Source organism: Prinia subflava, chromosome 2 (genome assembly GCF_021018805.1).
Source record: "Prinia subflava isolate CZ2003 ecotype Zambia chromosome 2, Cam_Psub_1.2, whole genome shotgun sequence".
Lineage (NCBI taxonomy): Eukaryota > Metazoa > Chordata > Aves > Passeriformes > Cisticolidae > Prinia > Prinia subflava.
Window position 1 is genome coordinate 69,427,898 of NC_086248.1, and position 19,579 is coordinate 69,447,476.

General features: G+C 40.4%; 1 protein-coding gene across 20 annotated transcripts in view; it reads right to left on the reverse strand.

Moving 5' to 3' along the window:
* Positions 1–19,579, reverse strand: part of ACTN2 (actinin alpha 2) — an 83,234-nt gene continuing 63,655 nt past the window's right edge. For 16 of the 20 annotated variants that reach the window (XM_063390416.1, XM_063390417.1, XM_063390423.1 and 13 more), the window contains 9 exons: positions 14,369–14,477; positions 13,561–13,701; positions 13,230–13,412; positions 11,937–12,071; positions 11,269–11,448; positions 10,754–10,900; positions 4,698–4,775; positions 2,484–2,642; positions 1–1,155 (listed from right to left, as the gene is read on the reverse strand). In XM_063390416.1, the coding sequence (XP_063246486.1) occupies positions 997–1,155; positions 2,484–2,642; positions 4,698–4,775; positions 10,754–10,900; positions 11,269–11,448; positions 11,937–12,071; positions 13,230–13,412; positions 13,561–13,701; positions 14,369–14,477 (1,291 nt within the window). In that variant the 3' untranslated portion in view covers positions 1–996. Of the gene's footprint in view, positions 1,156–2,483; positions 2,643–3,525; positions 3,592–4,697; positions 4,776–10,753; positions 10,901–11,268; positions 11,449–11,936; positions 12,072–13,229; positions 13,413–13,560; positions 13,702–14,368; positions 14,478–19,579 lie in introns of all 20 variants that reach the window. The other 4 variants (XM_063390413.1, XM_063390412.1, XM_063390429.1 and 1 more) reach the window with 3 other exon arrangements.

A 19,579-nucleotide genomic window follows, 5' to 3' on the forward strand; every position in this document is an offset into this window, starting at 1 on the left:
TCTGTCATTTCTCAAGATGGTAAAAAACAGTAAACATCTAGCGCACAGGAGCAAGGTACAGACAGAACTGCCTGCAACGCAGCAGAACTCAAGACAAACTGAATTTTGAGCACTGAACAGTCACAGCTGCAAGACAACCATACTACATTTGCTCAGATGGGAGTTTGCTTTATGCAGCATAGAGATGAATGTTGCCCACTAATACATAAAATAATGCATTCTTATACTGAGAAACGAAGACTGCCCGACACAGACAAGAGTGAGGGTTTCATAACAAAACAGTTCACATGAAATTAACTTCCTTATTATTTCTGACTATAAAAGTTGTATTCCCTCAGCTGTAAAAGTTAAAGGCCTAAAAAGAAAACAACTGCTTACAGAACTCTAAAACTGCACTTTGATCAGCTTTTCCTCCTTATATTACAACTCTTTGTGACAGAAGCATAGCATTCTGGACTACTTCTGTAATTAAGCAGTTTATGTGGTTGTTATATTTCTTCCCTGAAAATCTGCATTTTAGTATTTTATTAAATTCCACCAATAGAAGCATACAAAATCAGAAATCATGGGGAAAGTAATACTGCTCTATGAAAGAAAAAAAGCATGACTTCTAAATGTAGTTTTACGAACATCATAAAAGAAGCGCATATGGCATTAAAACATTTCAAAAATGGAGAAGTATTTTGCGAGTTTCAATGTGTTTAGATTTTACATTCTGTTTTCTGAATGTATATTTCCAAAGTTAGTATCTTGCAATTTTTTAATAGATTTTCTAGCATTGCATAGGACAGACAACCTAAGACCAACAAGGCAGGTATCTAGCGTGCTGCACACTTTTATACACCGGTTACTTCAGTTACTAGCACTTTACACTGACGGTACCTACTGTATTTGTAAAACTTGTTTTTAAATCAGCTTGTCAAAGCTCTTGAGAAGCAATCTGGGCAACAAGGTGGGGATTTTTAGTGTCTACTGTGAATACAGCCAATTACTGAATCAGAGGTCGCTCTCTCCATACAGTGCTGATGAAAACGAGGTGTAATCCAGAGCGCCAGGAACAGAGCCCGGGCCGGTGTACGGAGGCATTCTCTTGATGCAGTACTGAGCCTGCTCAGGAGGCAGCTCTCGACGCAACTCATCTGCCAGGATATAAGGCTGGGAGGGGGAAAAGGAGTGACAAATTCAGTATGTGTTCTTCAAAAACACAAAATCTATTTATTTTCTCTGCATGGGACTCATAAATTTGGACACCTTGCCAATTTTTCTGAGACCAAATATTTTCATCAGTATGTTCCATCACAAATTATGAGTTGCAGGATACAATTCTACCGACAAACAGATTAGGTCAAAATGCAGTCTCAGAATATGTGACTGTGTATGTTAGCTACCAAGCACTGTGCAGCCATGGGCAGACTGCTACAGATACAGCTTGTCTCTGGATAGTCAGTATCTCTGCAGTGCACTACTGCCCCTCCTGCAGTGACAGGACAGATGCAGGTAGTTCCTGTTAGTTTCAAGGTTCTAATATATGTATAAAGAAAGATGCATTATTGTTCTTAATGGTTTGCATTTATGACATGAAGGATACCCTCTGTTAACAAACTTGACATTGCTTAAAATAGCAATCTAATGAAAACCACTTTTTCCTGAGACCATCTTCCACATGAATTGCTACTGAGAACACGTCTGGAATTTAAAATGTGATCCACATTAACTGAGATCACAAAATCGATACAAGCAGCTGGAATGAGAAAATCAATAGAGCGAGCTTGGGCAAATAGACCTGTACTGCTGTGATCTCTCCTTTCTCCAAAGCACAGGGTTGGTTTTGTGGCAGCACTGTTTATGGCCCTGACTCTCCAGAAGCGCTTGTTCTGCCATTATGCTCCCTTGCATCTTCAAACACCACTCAGTCACAAGTGCATCTGGCAGTGGGGAGGAAAGTATGCCAAATTCAGGAGCTTCCTCTACAAACCCAGTAACCAGAGGAGGCCTCCTCCTACTGCTCCTGCTAGGATATGGAGACACCACATGGCATTGCCCTGTTGAGCGAGCTCTGCAGTCACAACATGGCTCACAACTGCGTGTAGTCTTGTGCAGCTGATCTAGGCTGTGCTCCAAACTCGGCATTGGAACATCCAGACAACAACACGAAAGGCAAAACGAGTTCCCCACTAATCAAGGCTGTGGTGTGGAAATAACCTGATGTACAATATATCCATTATACAGACCAATCATCTAAGTCTTGTCTAAGATGCCTAATTTTATGTTGGCTCTCTGTGATGTGGGGATACACAGACCAAGCCTTGTATTCTGCACCCATTTCAGGTAAGAGTCTTGTTTCCAAACAAGAAGAAAAGGCACATGCTTTCTCTGAAGTCTGACAAACTGCAACCAAAGCTTCACTATTACTAAAAGCCTTGTAACAAAAAGGGCCAAATAGAAGAGCGATTGAATCCTTACAGCAGCAGCATGTGACTGACCTTATCTGAAGCCAGGATTCTGAAGGAAGCTATCACTTGCTCAGCCGTGTCTGTGTCTGCCGTTTCTCTGGTCATGAAGTCAATGAAGGACTGGAAAGTGACAGTTCCTTGGCCATTGGGGTCAACCAGAGACATGATTCGGGCAAACTCAGCTTCACCCTTTCACAAAATCCAAAACAAAGAAAATGGTCACCATAATACCGATCTCCAGCAGCCCCAGCTTCTCCTGAACCAGTTGGAACCACTAATTACAGTTTCCTGACTCAGGAACATCAACATCAGAGCCAATTAAATCTGCATCTTAAATGCCCACCCCACTTCTGTAAAAAGGGCTGTGCTTTTGAAAAGTGTATCCGTTCTCCTAAATACATAATATGTACCTCGCCATTAACTGTTGCCATCCTCTCTCCCTCCCACCCTCCCACAATGCCTATTTAACTTGTTCTAACTTAAGACTTCATTCTCCTTCTCATCCTAAAACCATTCTAATTTAGGTACCATGCAGGGAAGTGAAACAATAGCCCAACAAGCAGTGTAGTCACAGAACCACAGAACTAAGATGGGAAACAATTCTGAAAATTTCATGCCAAATACAGGACAGCTTAACTAAGGGTAATCTCTTTCTTTCCCATTAAAAAGGTGAATTTTGAAGGAAATTTTTAGAATAAATAATTGAAACAAGGAAAATGCAACCCCCAAGGCAAGTTTATGAAAATTAAATGGTATCAAACTCATTCTTCGTCATGCAGGTAGAAAAGGAGAAATTTACAAAAACATTAATTTAATAACTGTTAATTTCAACTTTCAAAGTTTCCTTAATTCAAAGAGCAATGCAGTGCACCATAGAATATGGTTTTCAAGTATCTTGTTTAACTTTTAACTTCTCTTTTAACCATTTGAAAATAAAGAAAAAGCAAAGAAAATACTATCTCTAGTGTAAATGCCATTAGTATCTTCTCTGTTTAGATAAGCTTTAGTATTGCTGTGGTTAACATTTTAGCTGTGAGCAGAATCAGTTGACGTTTTTTCTTAAAGCTCGTACCAAATCATAACCCATTGAAATTAAGCAAGCTCTGAAATCATCATGGTCCATCAATCCATTCTTCCTCTATTGACCAAAACAAGGTAAGGAATATAGAAGGGAGGGTTTGAAGAATCCAAGGTGATTTCCAGAGAGACGACGAGTTTGGACCATTGGCATATTGGATCCCGTGCATGAACAGTATTCATTGATGTTGCCCAATCACGTCACCAGAATCATCATCAGTTTTAAAAGAGGAAGAAGTAACTAACATATTACACACAGGAAAGACATTTTCACCACAAAAAAGTAACATCAGGAAAGGTCAGGAGAGAGATAAGGGAGAAGAGGAGGTGAATAGGACAAGAATACAGAGAACACAACCAGAGAAGACAAAGAGAAGAGCAAGGAGAAAAGTTTGTTACTAAACTAGTCAAACTCAGCAGATGCTCAAGCTGCTTCCCTGATATGAAATGTCTTGGAAATGTTCAGCATGGAATCTCTAGCAGCTAAAAGTACAGTGAAATGCTTCATTCCAAGGCCAAGTAAATACGTTATGGGAGCAGTCTGCTGATATATGGGAAATAAGTACAGGGATTTTCCTTCTGACTGCAGGCTGTCAAGACCCAGAGTACAGCAGAAATGTGCATACTGGCTTAAAGGATGAGACCTGCAAGACCTAGAAGGAGATCAGTTGAAGACCTTGTATGAATTGGATTGCTCCTTTTCCAGGCAGTAACATATCTGCCACATTCTAGAGTCAAGGCTGAGTAAACATTAAATAGCAGGAAATCAAGAAGGTAAATAAATGTTTCCTCTGTGCTGTGATAGATTGCAGTGACTTGGAGAGAACTGTGTCATCCTGTATTAGCAGAGAGCATAAGAGTACTTGTGTTGAGTCTGAGGAAAGGAAAATTGACTAAAGTCTGAGTGCAAGAAGCATAGGAGCTCTCCTAGGTATCTAGTAGTGTCCAAATAAAACATTTCAAACCAAGTAGAACAAACAAACTGAAAAATCTTTGAAAAAGGCAAAGAAAAATACAGCTCAAAGTGATGCTGACAATCCATCTAAACCAGTTGTCTTCCCAGAGGCAGGATCCTTTCAAAGCATTATGACCAACAGACTGGAGTTTAAACATGCAATCTTTTTGGCTATTCTTACATCTGAAAAGAATTATTTCAGTTTCCTCTACCTGCAAGTCATTTCCAACCTGTCCTAGACTGATGAGGCAGGCTTTAAATTCATCAGACTGTAGATTGTCAGATTCATCCTAACATCCCATCACAGGTCATGCATTTGAGAAGGGGAAAGGAAAGAAAGAAAAGTCACAGATCAGGTTAGTTGGTTAGTAAAGAACATTCTATTTGCAAATCAATAATCACATTCTTCCAGAATTTCATGGAAATGTAATGTCAACATATGCAATGAATTACCTAAAAAGTGTGCAGTTTTTGCAGTTTCATGCTTTAGACTTTTTCTTAGTAGAAGAGGGTTCTCACTTCAACTACAGAGTTAAAACTCTGCTTCTTTTTTTTAGAACACCTTTGCTGACAAGGCAGATTTCATTCTATGAGCTGCCATTTGCTTCCTTCCTTTTCTGTTGCCATGTAGTGTATGTGAGATAAAAATATCACTGAACCCAAGCAAAACATGTTTTCACCACTCAATTACTGTTACTTCATTCTTGATCTGGTAATACTGGTTAAGATAATATGCATATCTCAAAAGGGACAAGTACAAAATAAATTTATAACTGACAACTTATTTTCAATTCTCTGTCTTCTTTAACAACATATACAGTCAGGTTTTGCTTTGAAAACTGACTTTTAGAAAGCACCATTGCGTTTCAGGTTAAATGCTTCCTAGAAACACCACATCAAACTGGAACATTGTTTTGAACCAGCACCTTTTTCTATTTTACAGGGGAAGAAATTCACACTAATTTCTTAAAAACAGATTGGCTTGTCTTCTTCCTCCTGTTCATACAACATGTTTTCTATCAGAGGGGTACTTTAGAATGAGTTAACATAAATACAATAAGGAGATATTCCAAGATGAAAAATTATTACCCTTATTGATATTACAGACAGTTTGGAGAAGATCCAAGGTTTTCTGTCTGCTACATATTTGCCTGCTATATGAATAATTTATTTTTGAAAATTTCTCTATAGTTATGCGTAGGTAAAATTATACGAGTTTTAACAAATGCACTGGGCTTATTTAATATACTAATAGGATGAAGTGGTGCTTTAGAAAGTTAATAATACCATGCATTTTTAAAACATCATGCTGTTATTGACTCCCTCTGCATCAATATCCACCAGCCCCATAAAGAAAAGATGAAAAATAACAGTGGAAAGTCAATGAAGAGAAAAAAAAGCAAAGTTACAAATCTGGAGCAGCATTTAGTTAAAAGCCATAATCACAAAGTTTCTATCCTTTAATATTTTCATTTGATATGATGATTCCCGCTATAAAGCATTCAAAATGGCTTATTTTATCATCCTCAAAATGTTAATCTAGGCTGGTTTAAAATTTTCAAAAGCTGTCCTGGAGACGGGCTATGGCAGGTCCCACCAGGGGTGAAGTTACTCATTTTACCTCATTCCTAAAGCTGAAGATAGTTCTGTGTGACTGCAAACGAGATGATATAAAAATGGGAGCTGAGAGCCAAATCCTGCCCCTCCATCTCCTGAGCAGGAGCTGGTGGAGGACCATCAGCCACCACCCCACTGCAGGGGTGGGTGTGCAGGGTGTGCAGGAGCTCCCCAAGCAGGCACACACTGCAGCAGCAGCTGAAGCAGTGGAGGGAGTGAGGGGCTGGCACATCCTCCAAGACACCATTTTCTTTAGGAGAGAAGTGCTGTGCTTGTGCTGCAGCTCAGAACAGTCATATGGTTAAGCGGGACTCCCTAGTGAGGGTCCAAGCAGTAGTGCCAAGTGCTATAGCAGGTTTTCACATTCTTACAGTGAAATTTTCAAATCTTCATCATGTATTGCCTAAAAAAGCATCTTTGCAGTATAGCAGTTTCATGGAATGGCATTTTGCAATTAAGGCACAGATCAAGCCGTGTGAAGGCTTTCTCAATTGGAAATGGTTCCTGTTATTTATTTTTATTGTTTGCAGAGCAAAATTAGGAGCTGACATTAATGTTTTAATGCATATAAATAACTTTGCCTTGTTCATCTTTTCCTGCCAATACAAAGAAAAAACACTAAAATCTCCTTCATGTTTCATTATTAGTTCCCAGAAATCTTTTCCCTTCTCCTTGTGATTTATATGTGACCTTATGAAACAACTAAACTTCTGAGTCAAACTAATCCATTCTTAAATATATCCTTAATTTTCCTGAATGCTAATCGACCTGCATAAGCCTGAACATATGACTCCTTTAATAGGGAGCTGTTGGGTTTTTGTTAGCAAAATATAGGGTGGCATGATGCTATTTTTCTGCATGCAGAGCTCCTACTTGAAATCTGTAGTTTGCAGAAAAATCAATAGTAGGATGTATTAGCAGCCATTAAAATAGTGCAGGCAGAGCAGCTGCAGATATTTCATCACATACTTTGCAATCTTATTTAGAATTTACTAAATATACTGAATCTGAAAAAGGAATCCCTGCATAAAGAGATGTCAAAACCAGTGACTGACAACCTATCTGTGTGGTATCCTGATTTGGCTGCATACCATTATTCAGCTGTGCACCACTTTGAACACTTCTAAACGGCTTCTGTGATTCCGACACTGTGTCCCACTTTCTCTTTTTTTTTCTCCATGCAGTCACATTAAGGAAGGAAATATAGCAGCACTGCTGAAGATTTATATTTGTAAGTACAACTAGACTGCCTTCAGGCACAATTTCTAGCGAGAAGTAGAGCAGCAGTGGTAAGCAAGGGTAAGCCTCAGCACCCTCAGAATAACCCCTGGGGCACCCTGTGTGCACATGCCTGCTGGGAACACAAGAGCCAGGAGGGTTACCCCAAGAGCCAGGGGAGACAGTGTGTTTGCCACTTGCCTTGTCAAGAATGGAAGTGTAAAGCTCTCTGTGCCAGCACATCTCTGCTGGGGATGCACTGAAAGGAACACGACTCTTCACGCCCTTGTAATTCCTTTGTAATTCTCACATGCACTGTGTGAGTTTTTTTAATGCATTCTTCCCAGGGAGGAGGATAGGGGTTCCTTTCCCAGATTCGTAAGCAAAGGAAGTTGCTTCTAGAGGCACCCTAAAAAGGGTTGTTAGATTTATGTGCACCAAAATACATACTTTAAAATGGGGAAGGGAGCTACTCTGCATATTAGTACTTTGCTGACATCCTCAACACACGCTGCCAGACATTAAGAAATGTCTTAAATGGGAGAAATGCCACACAAGTCAGAGCTATACCATGCATAAATCATTCTGTTGTACTTAGATATTTAAAGCCTCCTTGTCAGTGACAGTATTAATTTTTGGGATCCTTTCTGGCTATTCATCATGGTGAACAGCAGTCCAATCCTTCAAGTGCATTTTTAAATTATATCAGACATTCAGAAATGCTGCTTAGTGCCACAAAATTTTTACATATATTGTTAATTCTATCTGACATGAAGAAGACAGTATTTTTCATGGTAGTGCTTATGTCCAGATAATGCAGTTTTATCTTCATTTCTATTTAAGGAGATCAAAACCATAAAATAATCCATTACTGCTTTCTCTATCTAAACATGAACAAATATAAAGTCTTCATTATTTTATGTAAACTGAAGTAACTCTGAAGCACCCTGAGTTTCCTTTGATCACCAACACTAAATATTCGAGTGTGCAAGGACACAGGAAAGATAGAAAAATGAAAAAAAGCCTTTCTCCAACATGTTTGTTCAAAGTCTCCTAGCCTGTGTAGATTGAGTTGCTTGAGTTGCATCTGTCCATTAAGTAACAGTGTAATTTAATCCTTATAAACTTCTCTTTTATCGGTGTTTCTACTATCTCTTCCCTGCATAAAGCCTGGCTTGATAGTTGAGTGGTTTTAGGTCTTACTTTCTTCCTTTCTTTAACTTATGCTACAGAAAAAATAATTGTTACGCTCTGTCATTGCTAAAGTCCACCTAGACCAGTTTCCCATGTCTGATTCTGAGGGATGAGGTGTACTAAAGAGGGCATTTGTAAAATGGTCCTTTCCTTATGTGATCCTTCCAGACCTCTTTTTTTAAGCTGTTGGATTAAATCTGTCTGGGGAAAGGCAGGGTCTGCAGCTCAACTTGCAGACCAGGCCCAGGTTGCTGAGGCCATTAAAAGAGATGAGGATGTATGACAGATGAAACATCTGTCTGCTGCTTCTGACCTGGCCATTCAGGCTTCCTGCAACAGGAGCCAGGGCAGAAGGGACACAGCCTAAAGCCATGACCCATTATAGCCTGAGGAAAGAGACAGTCAGGGAGCTGGGAAGCAATTTTGTGTCACACGTTATTGTTGTAGCCCATCTCTAGTGTGGGGCAGCTGTGTGACAAAACCACCTTCTTCCAGGTCATAGAACCTTTCCTAAGGCCTTGCTCTGTTTTATGCTTTGGTATTTCAATGTCTTACTGCATCTGCAAAGCCTGAAAATCCACAACAGTAGGGCTGGTTGGTGTAGGATTTAGCTTTTCCCTTCAGGCAGCCTGAGGCACCAAGAGCTGGCTGTGATACCTCCTCAGCCACTGAGCCAGCCTTGCTGTGGGCAGGCCAGAGAACTCACCTATGAACTATAAAGGGACAGGGATGCTAGAAATGGCCATCCAGTGTAAAATATATTTGGATTCAGTCACTTTGCTTCCTTATCTCTGGGGAGCTTTGTGCAAAGACCTTGGTTTCCCTTAGAGAGGTCTCTCAAATACAGGCATGTAATTTATCCAGGCCTGGTACTCTGTCTGCTTTTAATAGCTCTAATTGCTCAATTATCTGCTCCAGTGCATTGGGAAAGCCATTTGGTATGCTACTTCATTCCACCCCAGGAAATCTATCTCTGCTTTTGTGATGTTATCTTCGGCTTCCTTAGAAAATACAAAAAAGATTTACTCTGTACCAGAATCACATTAAGATTTTTCCATAAAATCCATTCTGGGTAGCTAAATTTCCCTACGCTTGTATGTTTCTTCAGCAAGCAGAGGTCTGACAATTCTGATCTTCTTCCTAAACAGTTCAGGGTATTCTAAAGAAGATTTAGTAAACTGTGACTGTCAGCATCCAGTCCATATCAAATGCAAGTGCAGGTATGGGCAGCCAATTTGAGTATAGCTGGACAAACAGGATGATAGTGGAAAGAAAGTGGCATTTTGCTGTACCCTGAAATGATTCGAAGGAGCTGACCCAACATGCTAGTGCTGCATTATGATGAGTTTTTTTCAGTATTTGAACTGTGAACTTGGTTTGAAAGGTGGATTCATGTGAGCACAGAGCCACCAGAACTGTTTCAGATTGTTCTCAAACTGCAAATGTCAGATCCCCATCTGCATATATTTTGCTAGTGTGTCTATTAATAGTTATCTGAATTACACTCTGTCCATGAATACTGCATAACTCACAGAAGTGAGTTAAGTTTCTTCACAATAGTGTTTTCCTTCCTACTTTTTTATTCATCCATATTTAGATAACTAAAAAAAGTAACAGCCTCTTATTTCCCACAGGATATTCCTGGACAGCTGTAAGTGTCCCAACTAATATATTATGTATATTATATGTAAGTGTCCCTGCAAATATATTTCTAGGGAGACAAGTTATGATTCAAAGAGGAAAAAACCTCTGTGATACAAACTAAAGCTAAATTTAATGAGATGGAAACAACAGCAAGTACTTAGAACATGCTGTACTGTCTTAAAGGGTTGTGTTATTTTTCAAAACACAGAGATTTATGCTGTTCTGCTTATTATTTGAACAAATACTAAACCATATTAGCAGAGCTATAATTCTGCATTACATTTAAAAACAAAAATTAATCTTCGATTTATGTGCACAATGCTACTAGGCTGTGGGGAGCCCTGGGCAACATGATCTAGTGGAGGGCCTCCCTGCCCAAGGTGGGGAGAGTGGAACTAGATGATCTATCAAGTCCCTTCCAACCCAAGACATGCTATGAATTTACAAGGCTATAAATTCTCTTTTTCTCTTTTAAAAAAGAGCCCATTGCTCGTGCATTTGCAGGTTTTTTAAAAGGCTTATGTTTGGAATGCCAAGAAACTCCCTTTTGGGAAGCATAAATATTGCTAGTTGAGAAAAAGCAGGAGTACTGTACCCTGTCAAAGTGATTGAATGATGCTCTGAAGTCATTCATTTGTTCCTGGGTGATGCCCTTGGCATCTCTTGTGAGGATCTGAGTCTCAACCTCATTGATAGTTCGGGCAATGGTGGTAAGCAGGAGCTCCCATCCAACACGGATGTGCTGTGAGAGAGAAAATCCTGAGTTATTATGGAAGCAAATACATTCTTTTCAGAGTATAAAAAGTACAATAAGAAAAAAAATCAGCTCTAAATATTTATGTGATACCTTTTCCATACCACTAACTCTGTATTATGACCAATGATCACTAAAAACAAAAGTGGCCTTAAGAAAAATAGGAATCTGGTTTCTAAATGGGTACTTCTTCACTAAAAAGTACAAATAAATGAAAATAAAACAAGCCTTATAAGAGTGTCAGAAAGCCTGCCAAATTCCATCTTCTGTGGCAGTCCCTTTAAATCAGGGAAGGTAGTTACACAGCACAAGAGGACAGAATAAACTAATAAATACAGAAGGGACTAAGTGGCTACCTCCATGGTATAGTTGGTGTGCTTGTTGTCAAACACCAGGGCTTCTTGTATAAGCTGATGATCTCCTTCCAGTTTGTCAATATTGTGTTTATAATTAATGATATTGTGCTCATATTGCTTCAGCTGATTCATCTGGTCCTCCAAAGGCCCTGTCATTTCAATAGAACTGCGGGCAATTTCCTGTCAAAAGAAAAAAAGACATCCCCCGGTCACACAAAATTTAAACTTCAGATGTGCTAGTTTGACCAATGTTGACATAAATATGTTGTGATTTTATATTAAGAAGCAATAGTAATAAAACCTTCATACAGTGGAGATGAGAAATTTTACTGCAGAAAACACATTTCAAAAGAAATGTGTCACATTTATACCTGGAATTAGTATTGAGACTCCAGTGAATCTGGTATCTTTTCTACAAAAAGCAGAAGCTAAATAGTAATTGTTTAGTGACTAATTTTTTCAAAGTTGAATCTTCTGGTCACCATCAAGGTACCACTTGTACAAAGTTCCACACTTTTAAGAATAATCTTAACAGGTGCTAAATAGCTAAGGATCAAACAGCTGGAAAACCATCATTGACGTTGCTGTTGCCCTGTATATAAAGTAGAGATTAAAAAAATTACGAATCACTTTGTTCATCAGCTTCTGCTTGAGGGTCTGACACTCACCTCCATCTTGGTCTGGATCCATGGCCCAATGACGTTGGCCTGAGCAGCAAACTGGCGGCGCAGGCGCTCGTTGGCGTGCTGGCGGGCTAACTCCTCCTGCAAGGATTGATCCCTCTGAGGCACCAGCTGCTTCACCTGTTACAGCGGGAAGGCACGGAAGGTCAGTGGGCACAACTGAATAGTTTAAAAACAAATTGAACCAGTAAGTCTATAGCCACCAATTTTCATTATTGGTCTGAAGGTCGATATCAGAACAACAAGCCAGAATAATCGCTATTTTATGTAAAAACTCTATCTATGCTAACATTAGAAATTTGTAACATGGTCTTGGGCAGCCTGACCAGAGAGACTGACATGTAGAGAGAAGAAATTCTCACCTCTGGTTGGATTCAAGTTCGAAACAATCATTTCACTTTAACTGCTCTTAGAGCAGTTACTTTGTATTTCTTTTGGAAAGTGAAGGTGATTTTCAATCTCTAAGTAATTGTTCTAAGAAGAGTCAGTACAAAACATTTTATTTGAGCACCTCCATTAGAATAGGATGACATGAGATGTGTTCTGTCTGTCATGCATGTCTGGAGGTCTCTAATTCATTGTAAAGGCTTTTGTTTGGCTTATGCTTCTGAATTGCCCAGGGAGAATCTAACCTTGGTCCTTACTACTTGATTTTTATTACCCATTGTGGGTGTGTTCATGTCCATGTACGTTTTTGTAATTCTACATTTTACACAGTCATTTACCTGCAGCATTTTATCTGTCTTGGTTGACAGATAAATGAAATTAAATTGGTGTGATTGCTCTTGGAGCCTCTCTTTAGTCCCTTCCCAGTACTTTTTGGTTGCTAATGCCAATTTTAATCTAATTGGACAGAAACATAAATGGTCCCAAAGATGCTGATTTTATACAACATTTTTGAAAAGCAGCTTCTGGGTAGAAGAAACACAAAAATTAGTCCTTATACTAAGAGAAAGACTACAATAATTTTCTGTTCTTTTAACAGCACCCCTGGCCAGGCACCAGCTCTGCACTAGCCTCAGCACATGCTTCTCTTGCTCTGGCAGAAAGCCAAAGAGGACATAGGTAATATTGCGTGACAGGAGTAAGGGATGTTGTGAAGCAAGCCTGGCAAGCATAAGGGAGAGCATAAGGTCCTGTAGAAATTCATTCTGGCATCTGATGATCTAGAATAATTTAGAGATTTATTGTGAAGTTCTCTGAATATTCTCAGCAATTCTAAACCGGAATAATGTGTTACAATGTCCTTTTGGTATTTAGCCATTTAGCATAAATTACCTTTTCCCACTTGCTACGAATCTCTTCAACTGTAACAGTGCTGTAAGGATTGGTTGCACTTATCCTCATGCTGTAACTCTGGATGACTTTTTCAACTTCATTCTGGATTGACAGTATGGCCTGTCGCTCACCATCTGCCTCTGGCAAAGTAGCTTTAAATTGATCGTGTGCAGAGATTAAACTCTAAAATCAGAAACAGAGAGGGAAAGCATGAAAACTCTTAACATTTCTTCTAGCATCTGGAAGATCTGCTGTAAATAAGCACAGCTCTTCTCTCAGGCTGTCAGACGTCCTGGCTACTGGGTGTAGATACAGGAAATAATACAATTACCTGAATTTCCTCTATGCTATGAACAATAAACATGTCCTGTAGATCTTCCATAGCACCTTCCATCCAGTTGTTGAAAGGAGCAGCTCTTTTCGCAAACTCCAGGTGAAGCTGATCAATTGTTTCGAGCAATTTCTCCGTCCTCTGTACAGGTTGGGAAAAGTACATTCTTCTGTTATTAGGGCAAGGTTTAGCTCCACACATACCCACCCATATAGAAAGTCATGTCTCATCTTTTCAAAAGCATTTGATTGCATTAATTGATTTCACCACCTGCTTTAAGGATTCTCACTCAAGGCAATAGGACTAAATGCAGCAAAAGCATTCCATATCCAACACATTAAAAGGGGTGGGTATATGCCTTTGAAGTACAATATTGATATTTTAAGTGTTTTTTAATATATATTTGAAGTATTTTTGTTATTGGGATCTATCTGGAAAAGAATTAAAATCTGCTAATTTTGATGAAGTAATTTCTTTTAAGTACAAAAAGGAAAAATTACACATATGTTTCCCACCTTGGCATTTATGGGTATGACTTCCTATTTTCCAGAAGAACAAAAACCCCATGCCATATGTTGCTGTTTTAGAACTGTCCATGGCAGCTCAGTACTGTCAAGTCTACTCTAAGTAATTCAGTCCATTTGCGAAAGTAACCACACCAAAATGACATGGAGATCTGAGGAAAGGGTTTTTTGCTATTTGGACTCCAAAGTGGATGCTCAGTGACACCATTTCCAGATCTGAAATAAATGGTTCATTTCCCTTTCCCTTCCTCAGCTCATCTGCTGCTCCTTATTATAGAGTTTACCTCCAGTGCCTCTCTCCTTTTCTGAGTGAGTGTTCCCAGGCTGTCCCATTGGTCACATATCTTTTGACATCTATCATTGACACTTGCAGCATCGTGGTAGTCCAGTTCACTAAGAAAGAGCAAAGACAAAATTCTGTGTGGCTTTCTGAAGACAAGAGCAGTACTGACATGTCCACTGGCCGTCAACAATTCTTCCCCTTTTTTTTTTTTTGCAATGTTTCTCCTAACGTAAGCAAGTGTTGCACTATAGACATTGTGTTTAGGTATTCAGCATTTCAAGAAGCACAGCACAGGAACAGGATCAATCTCCTCTGTTATGAGAAAAATCAAGTGACATCCAGATATTAAAGACAATTAAGGTGTCCAGGTATCTTTGTCTTAGTTATTCCTGTGACACAAGCAATTTGATGGCCTGATGGCAGAATGCTTCAGTCTTGGTCTTTATCAGGTTTGCAAAGATTGGTACCCTTTTAAATCAATTGGCCTGAAATATCAGTTTTGTTTTAAATAATCCAATGATCCTTTCCTTACACACTTTGACATTATTTAACTGAGAAACACACACCAGGTTGCATTCAAAGCATAATCTCTCACAAGCCTGGCAATACTGATAGGGGCCTCTGAGATCTGGGGCGCAGAGAACAATTTTCATCTTCCTCTCCAGAAACTCCTCACGGATCTACACCCCAGAACTGGCTGGTTCAGAGAACAGGGATCTCCAGACCTACATATGCCACCAGCATGAATGAGTGCACTCACAAAGGACAGCAGACACCATTGCTTTTTCACCTGCTTAATAGGCTAATACCATCCTCACAGGAAGCAACTTACTATTCCGCCTGAGACTGGAATAAATTTTTAAGGTTCTGTCCTGAGATTCTGCACTGACTCTGCTTCAAACTGAACTTTTGATCTCAGTGGCAAATGATAGTCATCCATAATACACGTGTTTGACACTTTGGAAAGTCACTTTTATTGGTGCACCACCATCCACTGAATTTAGCTCTTGGCTTCACTTTGAGAACACTCTGCCCAGTACTAAGCGTTGCAGAGACTGTAAATGCATGACACATGGCAGTATGAACCTAAGGTTTCCTTGGACGCTTGAACAAGACAGCAAATGTAGATAGAATTTGTTCCCTTTTTTTTTTGAGCATTCTTCTCTAGGGCAATTGGCAAGAGGAATGAACAGATCACACTGCCAGTAACACAGAGAATCACAGAGGACAAAATGAGAACAGGGGCAGCTTTCCTCTGTGAAGCCAGAGGCTGGAAGCCAGAAGCTCTGTAGGCCAGGGGCAGTGTTCATGTTTCCTCTTCTAAGGCCAGTCAGAGCAATCTGGTTTGGGATAAACCTGAGAAGTATGAAAAGCATTCTGTTTAGAAGACGCTGGAGATGTACTTAAATCCGTTGAAAGTAAGAATGGTAAAACAGGTAAAAAAATACCATAATAGAATCACAGAATTACAAAACCACACAATGGGTCAAGCTGGAAGGGACCATAGGGGGGTCATCTGGTCCAACCTCCCTGTTCAAGCAGGGTCATCCTGCAGCACAAGATACAACACTGAGGCCAGGCAGTTCTTAAACATCTCCAGTGAGACAGACTCACAGCCTTTCTGGACAATCTGTTCCAATGCTCAGTCACTCTCAGTAAAGAATTTCTTCCTCATATTCAGGTGGAATTTCCTGTGCATCAGTTTCTGCCCATTGCACTTGTCCTATTGCACAGCCCCTCTGAGAAGAGCCTGGCTCCATCCTCTTGGCACCCTCCTTTTAGATACTGACAGACATTCATGAGGTCCCCTCTCAGCCATCTCGAGGATGGACAGGCCCAGCTCCTTCAGCCTAGAGAGATGTTCTAGTCCCCTCATCATCTCTGTGTCCCTCCACTGGACCCACTCCCAGAGCTCCATGTCTCTCTTGCACTGAGGATCCCAGGACTGGACCCAGCACTCCAGATGTGCCTCACCAGGGCTGAGCAGAGGGGCAGAATCACCTCCCTTGACCTGCTGGCAAAGCTCTCCTAATCCATCCCAGGACACCATTGGCCTTCTTGGCCACAAGGACACACTGCTGGCTCTTGGACAGCTTGTTGTCCACCAGGACCCCCAGGTCCTTCCCCACAGAGCTGCTTTCCAGCAGCTCAGCCCCCAGCCTGTGCTGGTGCAGGGGTTACTCCTCTCCAGGAGCAGGACCCTGCACGTGCCTTTGTTGAAGTTCAGTCAGTTCTTCTCTGGTCACCTCTCCAACCTGCCCAGGTCCTTCTGGAGAGCTGCTGGTCCCTCTGGGCTGTTGGCCTCTCCTCCCAGCTCTGTGTTCTCAGTGAACCTGCTGAGGAGGCATCTGCCCCTTCTCCTGAGTCATTGATGAATAAGGTAGACAACACTGAGCCCAGTGCTGGACCTTGGGGGACACCACAAGTGACAGGCCTCCAACTTGACTGTGGGCCACTGGGTACAGCCCTCTGGGATCATCAATCCACCTCACTGTCCACTCATCCAGCCTACACTTCCTGACTTTGCCTGTGTGGATGTTGTGAGAGACAGTGTTGAAAGCCTCACTAAAGTCAAGAGAGGCAAAATCCACTGGTCTTCCCTCATCCATCCAGGTGATTGACCCGTTGTAGAAGGCAATCAGGTTCGTCAAGCGTGATTTACCTGGCTACTCCTGACCACATTCCTGTCTTCCCTGTGGCTAGAGATGGCCTCCAGAATCAGATGCTCCATCACCTTGCCAGGGATTGAGATGAGGCTGGAGCTACCAGCTGATAGCTTCCTGGATTCTCTTTCTTGCACTTGCTGAAGACTGGGGTGACATTTGCTTTTTTCCATTCCTCAGGCACCTCTTCTGCCTGCCATGGTCTTTCAAAGATCATCTTGAGCAGTCGCACTCTGGTATCCAACAGTTCTTTTAGCACTCATGGATGCAGCCCACCAGAGCCCATGGACTTGTAGATGTCACATTTGCCTAGGTATTTTCTAATCCAATCCTCCAAACAATTTTAAAAAACAACAAAACCATCCAAAATTGTGACAGTAAACTCTTGTATGTAAGGAGAAAACTGCCATCAAGTCACACTGTACAAGGGCTCCTTTACTGGAAAAATCACTTCCTTCTTGGGAAGCCTTTTCATTAGCCTGCACGGGATACAACAAAAGCCAGCTATCTGCTAAGAAATTTTAAGTCAGGAGCATAGAGTCTTGGATGAAACAGGCTGAGATTGATTTTGCTGTCATAAGTTTTTGGCTGAAAGTTGGGTGGTTTTTTTCATTACAGCATATTAACTTTATTAGATTATGTTCCTGAATGAGCAAACTTTATTTTTGCTTCAATGGATCACTTATCTTCTTTTGTCAATTAAGGGTAAGGGCAGGTGTCCTTCCATGAAAGTGAGATTGTACCAGCTGGGGTCAAAGTCCTGGAGGGTGATAAACCACCTTCCTCCACAAGCTCTGCCAGGGAGATTCAGTCATTCCCTGTAAGATCTCCACTATCCTATTCCTTCCACAGATATGTGCTGTGGACAAATAGGTAGGAGAATAAGATCAAACCAACTTTTAAAAAGAGCACCCATGGTGCTAACTAACTAAATCCTAAGTTAGTTTACCAAGTGTCATTAAACAGTATAGCTCCATTACCTTTCTGGGCCTGCTGTTATTTACTTCAAATAAGTGTATTAGAGGTATTAAAGAACATTTTTCTGCTCAAAGCAGGAGCAGAGGAAGTAATAACTCATCAAAGATTAATTAGTTGGAAATAAAACAGGCTTACATTCCCTGTCCTATTAATTTTTGTATCTTTCTCAACACTGAAGAGACTAGATTTACAATTTGTAAAAGTTTTTGGTTTGCAGTGCATGAAGTACTGCTTCTCATAGGTTACAGACCTTCTAAGAGAACAGTCTTTCTATTTGTTTGGCCATTTGAAACCTGTAGCCTTTGGAATTTAAAAATCATTAAGTTACCACTATTAATCTTACAAGTAACTCAATCTTATCTGTCAAAAATGAAAAATACAGTAAAATTTTGGCGTGATCCAGAGAAGCACTTAAGTGTGAGCTCACTTTGGGAACAGTGATAGTGCCACAAAAATAACCTGCTGAGCAACCTGTTTTAGCAGTGCTTCAGAACAAGGCTCATGTTAACTGTGCACGTAAGCACAATTTGAGCCCACGTCTCCAGAACCAAAGTGACTCTCAAATCAGTCTTACAGATAATGGTCTGCTTGGCTGAAAATCAGTCACTATACAACAAGTGACGGATGTACAAGAAACAACATTCCAAAAGTTTTGTCTTGATGATTCTCATTGAAATGAGCACATAAGATCATAAATTACTATCGGTTTTTATAGTACAGCTCGCTCAAATGAGCATTTGTTATGTCATAAATGGCAAATCTCATTTTAGAAATGCCCCTTCAGCTTTGGATAAAGCCCTATCCAAGCCCTGTCATGCCTTTTTGCCAAGGAATACCTAAGTCTATACAGGCTGGGAACACAACAATCTTATAGCAGCATCCTGGCTGGAATCACCTGTTTGCATACACACATAAACTCTCTATCTAAATAGCATCAGTCAACAAGCTTGTAGCAACTTTAACCTTAGGCACGCAGTGGACTGAGCTGTAGCAGAAAATACTAGGACAGGAAACTATAACTAGTAGAGTTCAAGGTCATACAACAATAGTTCTCCTTTGAAACTGCAACATCAGTCATCCAAGAGATTGACTAAAACAAAACATGGAGGTGTACTGACTTGGAATTTAGACACAGATGATGATGGTTTCTGTAAGGGCCTGCTCCAGTGATGAGGAAATAAAACAACCAACCCACCAATCAACCAACCAACCAACAATCAAGAATTACCCTCATCGACTTCAACAGGCTTTGTGTCAGATGCCAGTGCACATTTCTTAGCATTCAGACATTAAACCTCCTTTAAAAATACAGATTAAGAAAGAAATTAGCATTTCTCTCCCTAATTTGATTGTGCGAGGAATTACGTATAAATAATGAAAATCAGTATTTAAAAGGAAGCTGCCCATTTGCTGGCAGCCAGTGATAAAACCTGACCTTTATGACCTTTCATTCGGTGTCCCCATGGGCATTAAGCCTAATTGAGTTACAGAGTCACAGTGAAAAATCAGGCACTGATAGCAGCATTGTATGGAGAAGTAGAGAAGTCAAATTAGAGCATCTCTAAATGTAA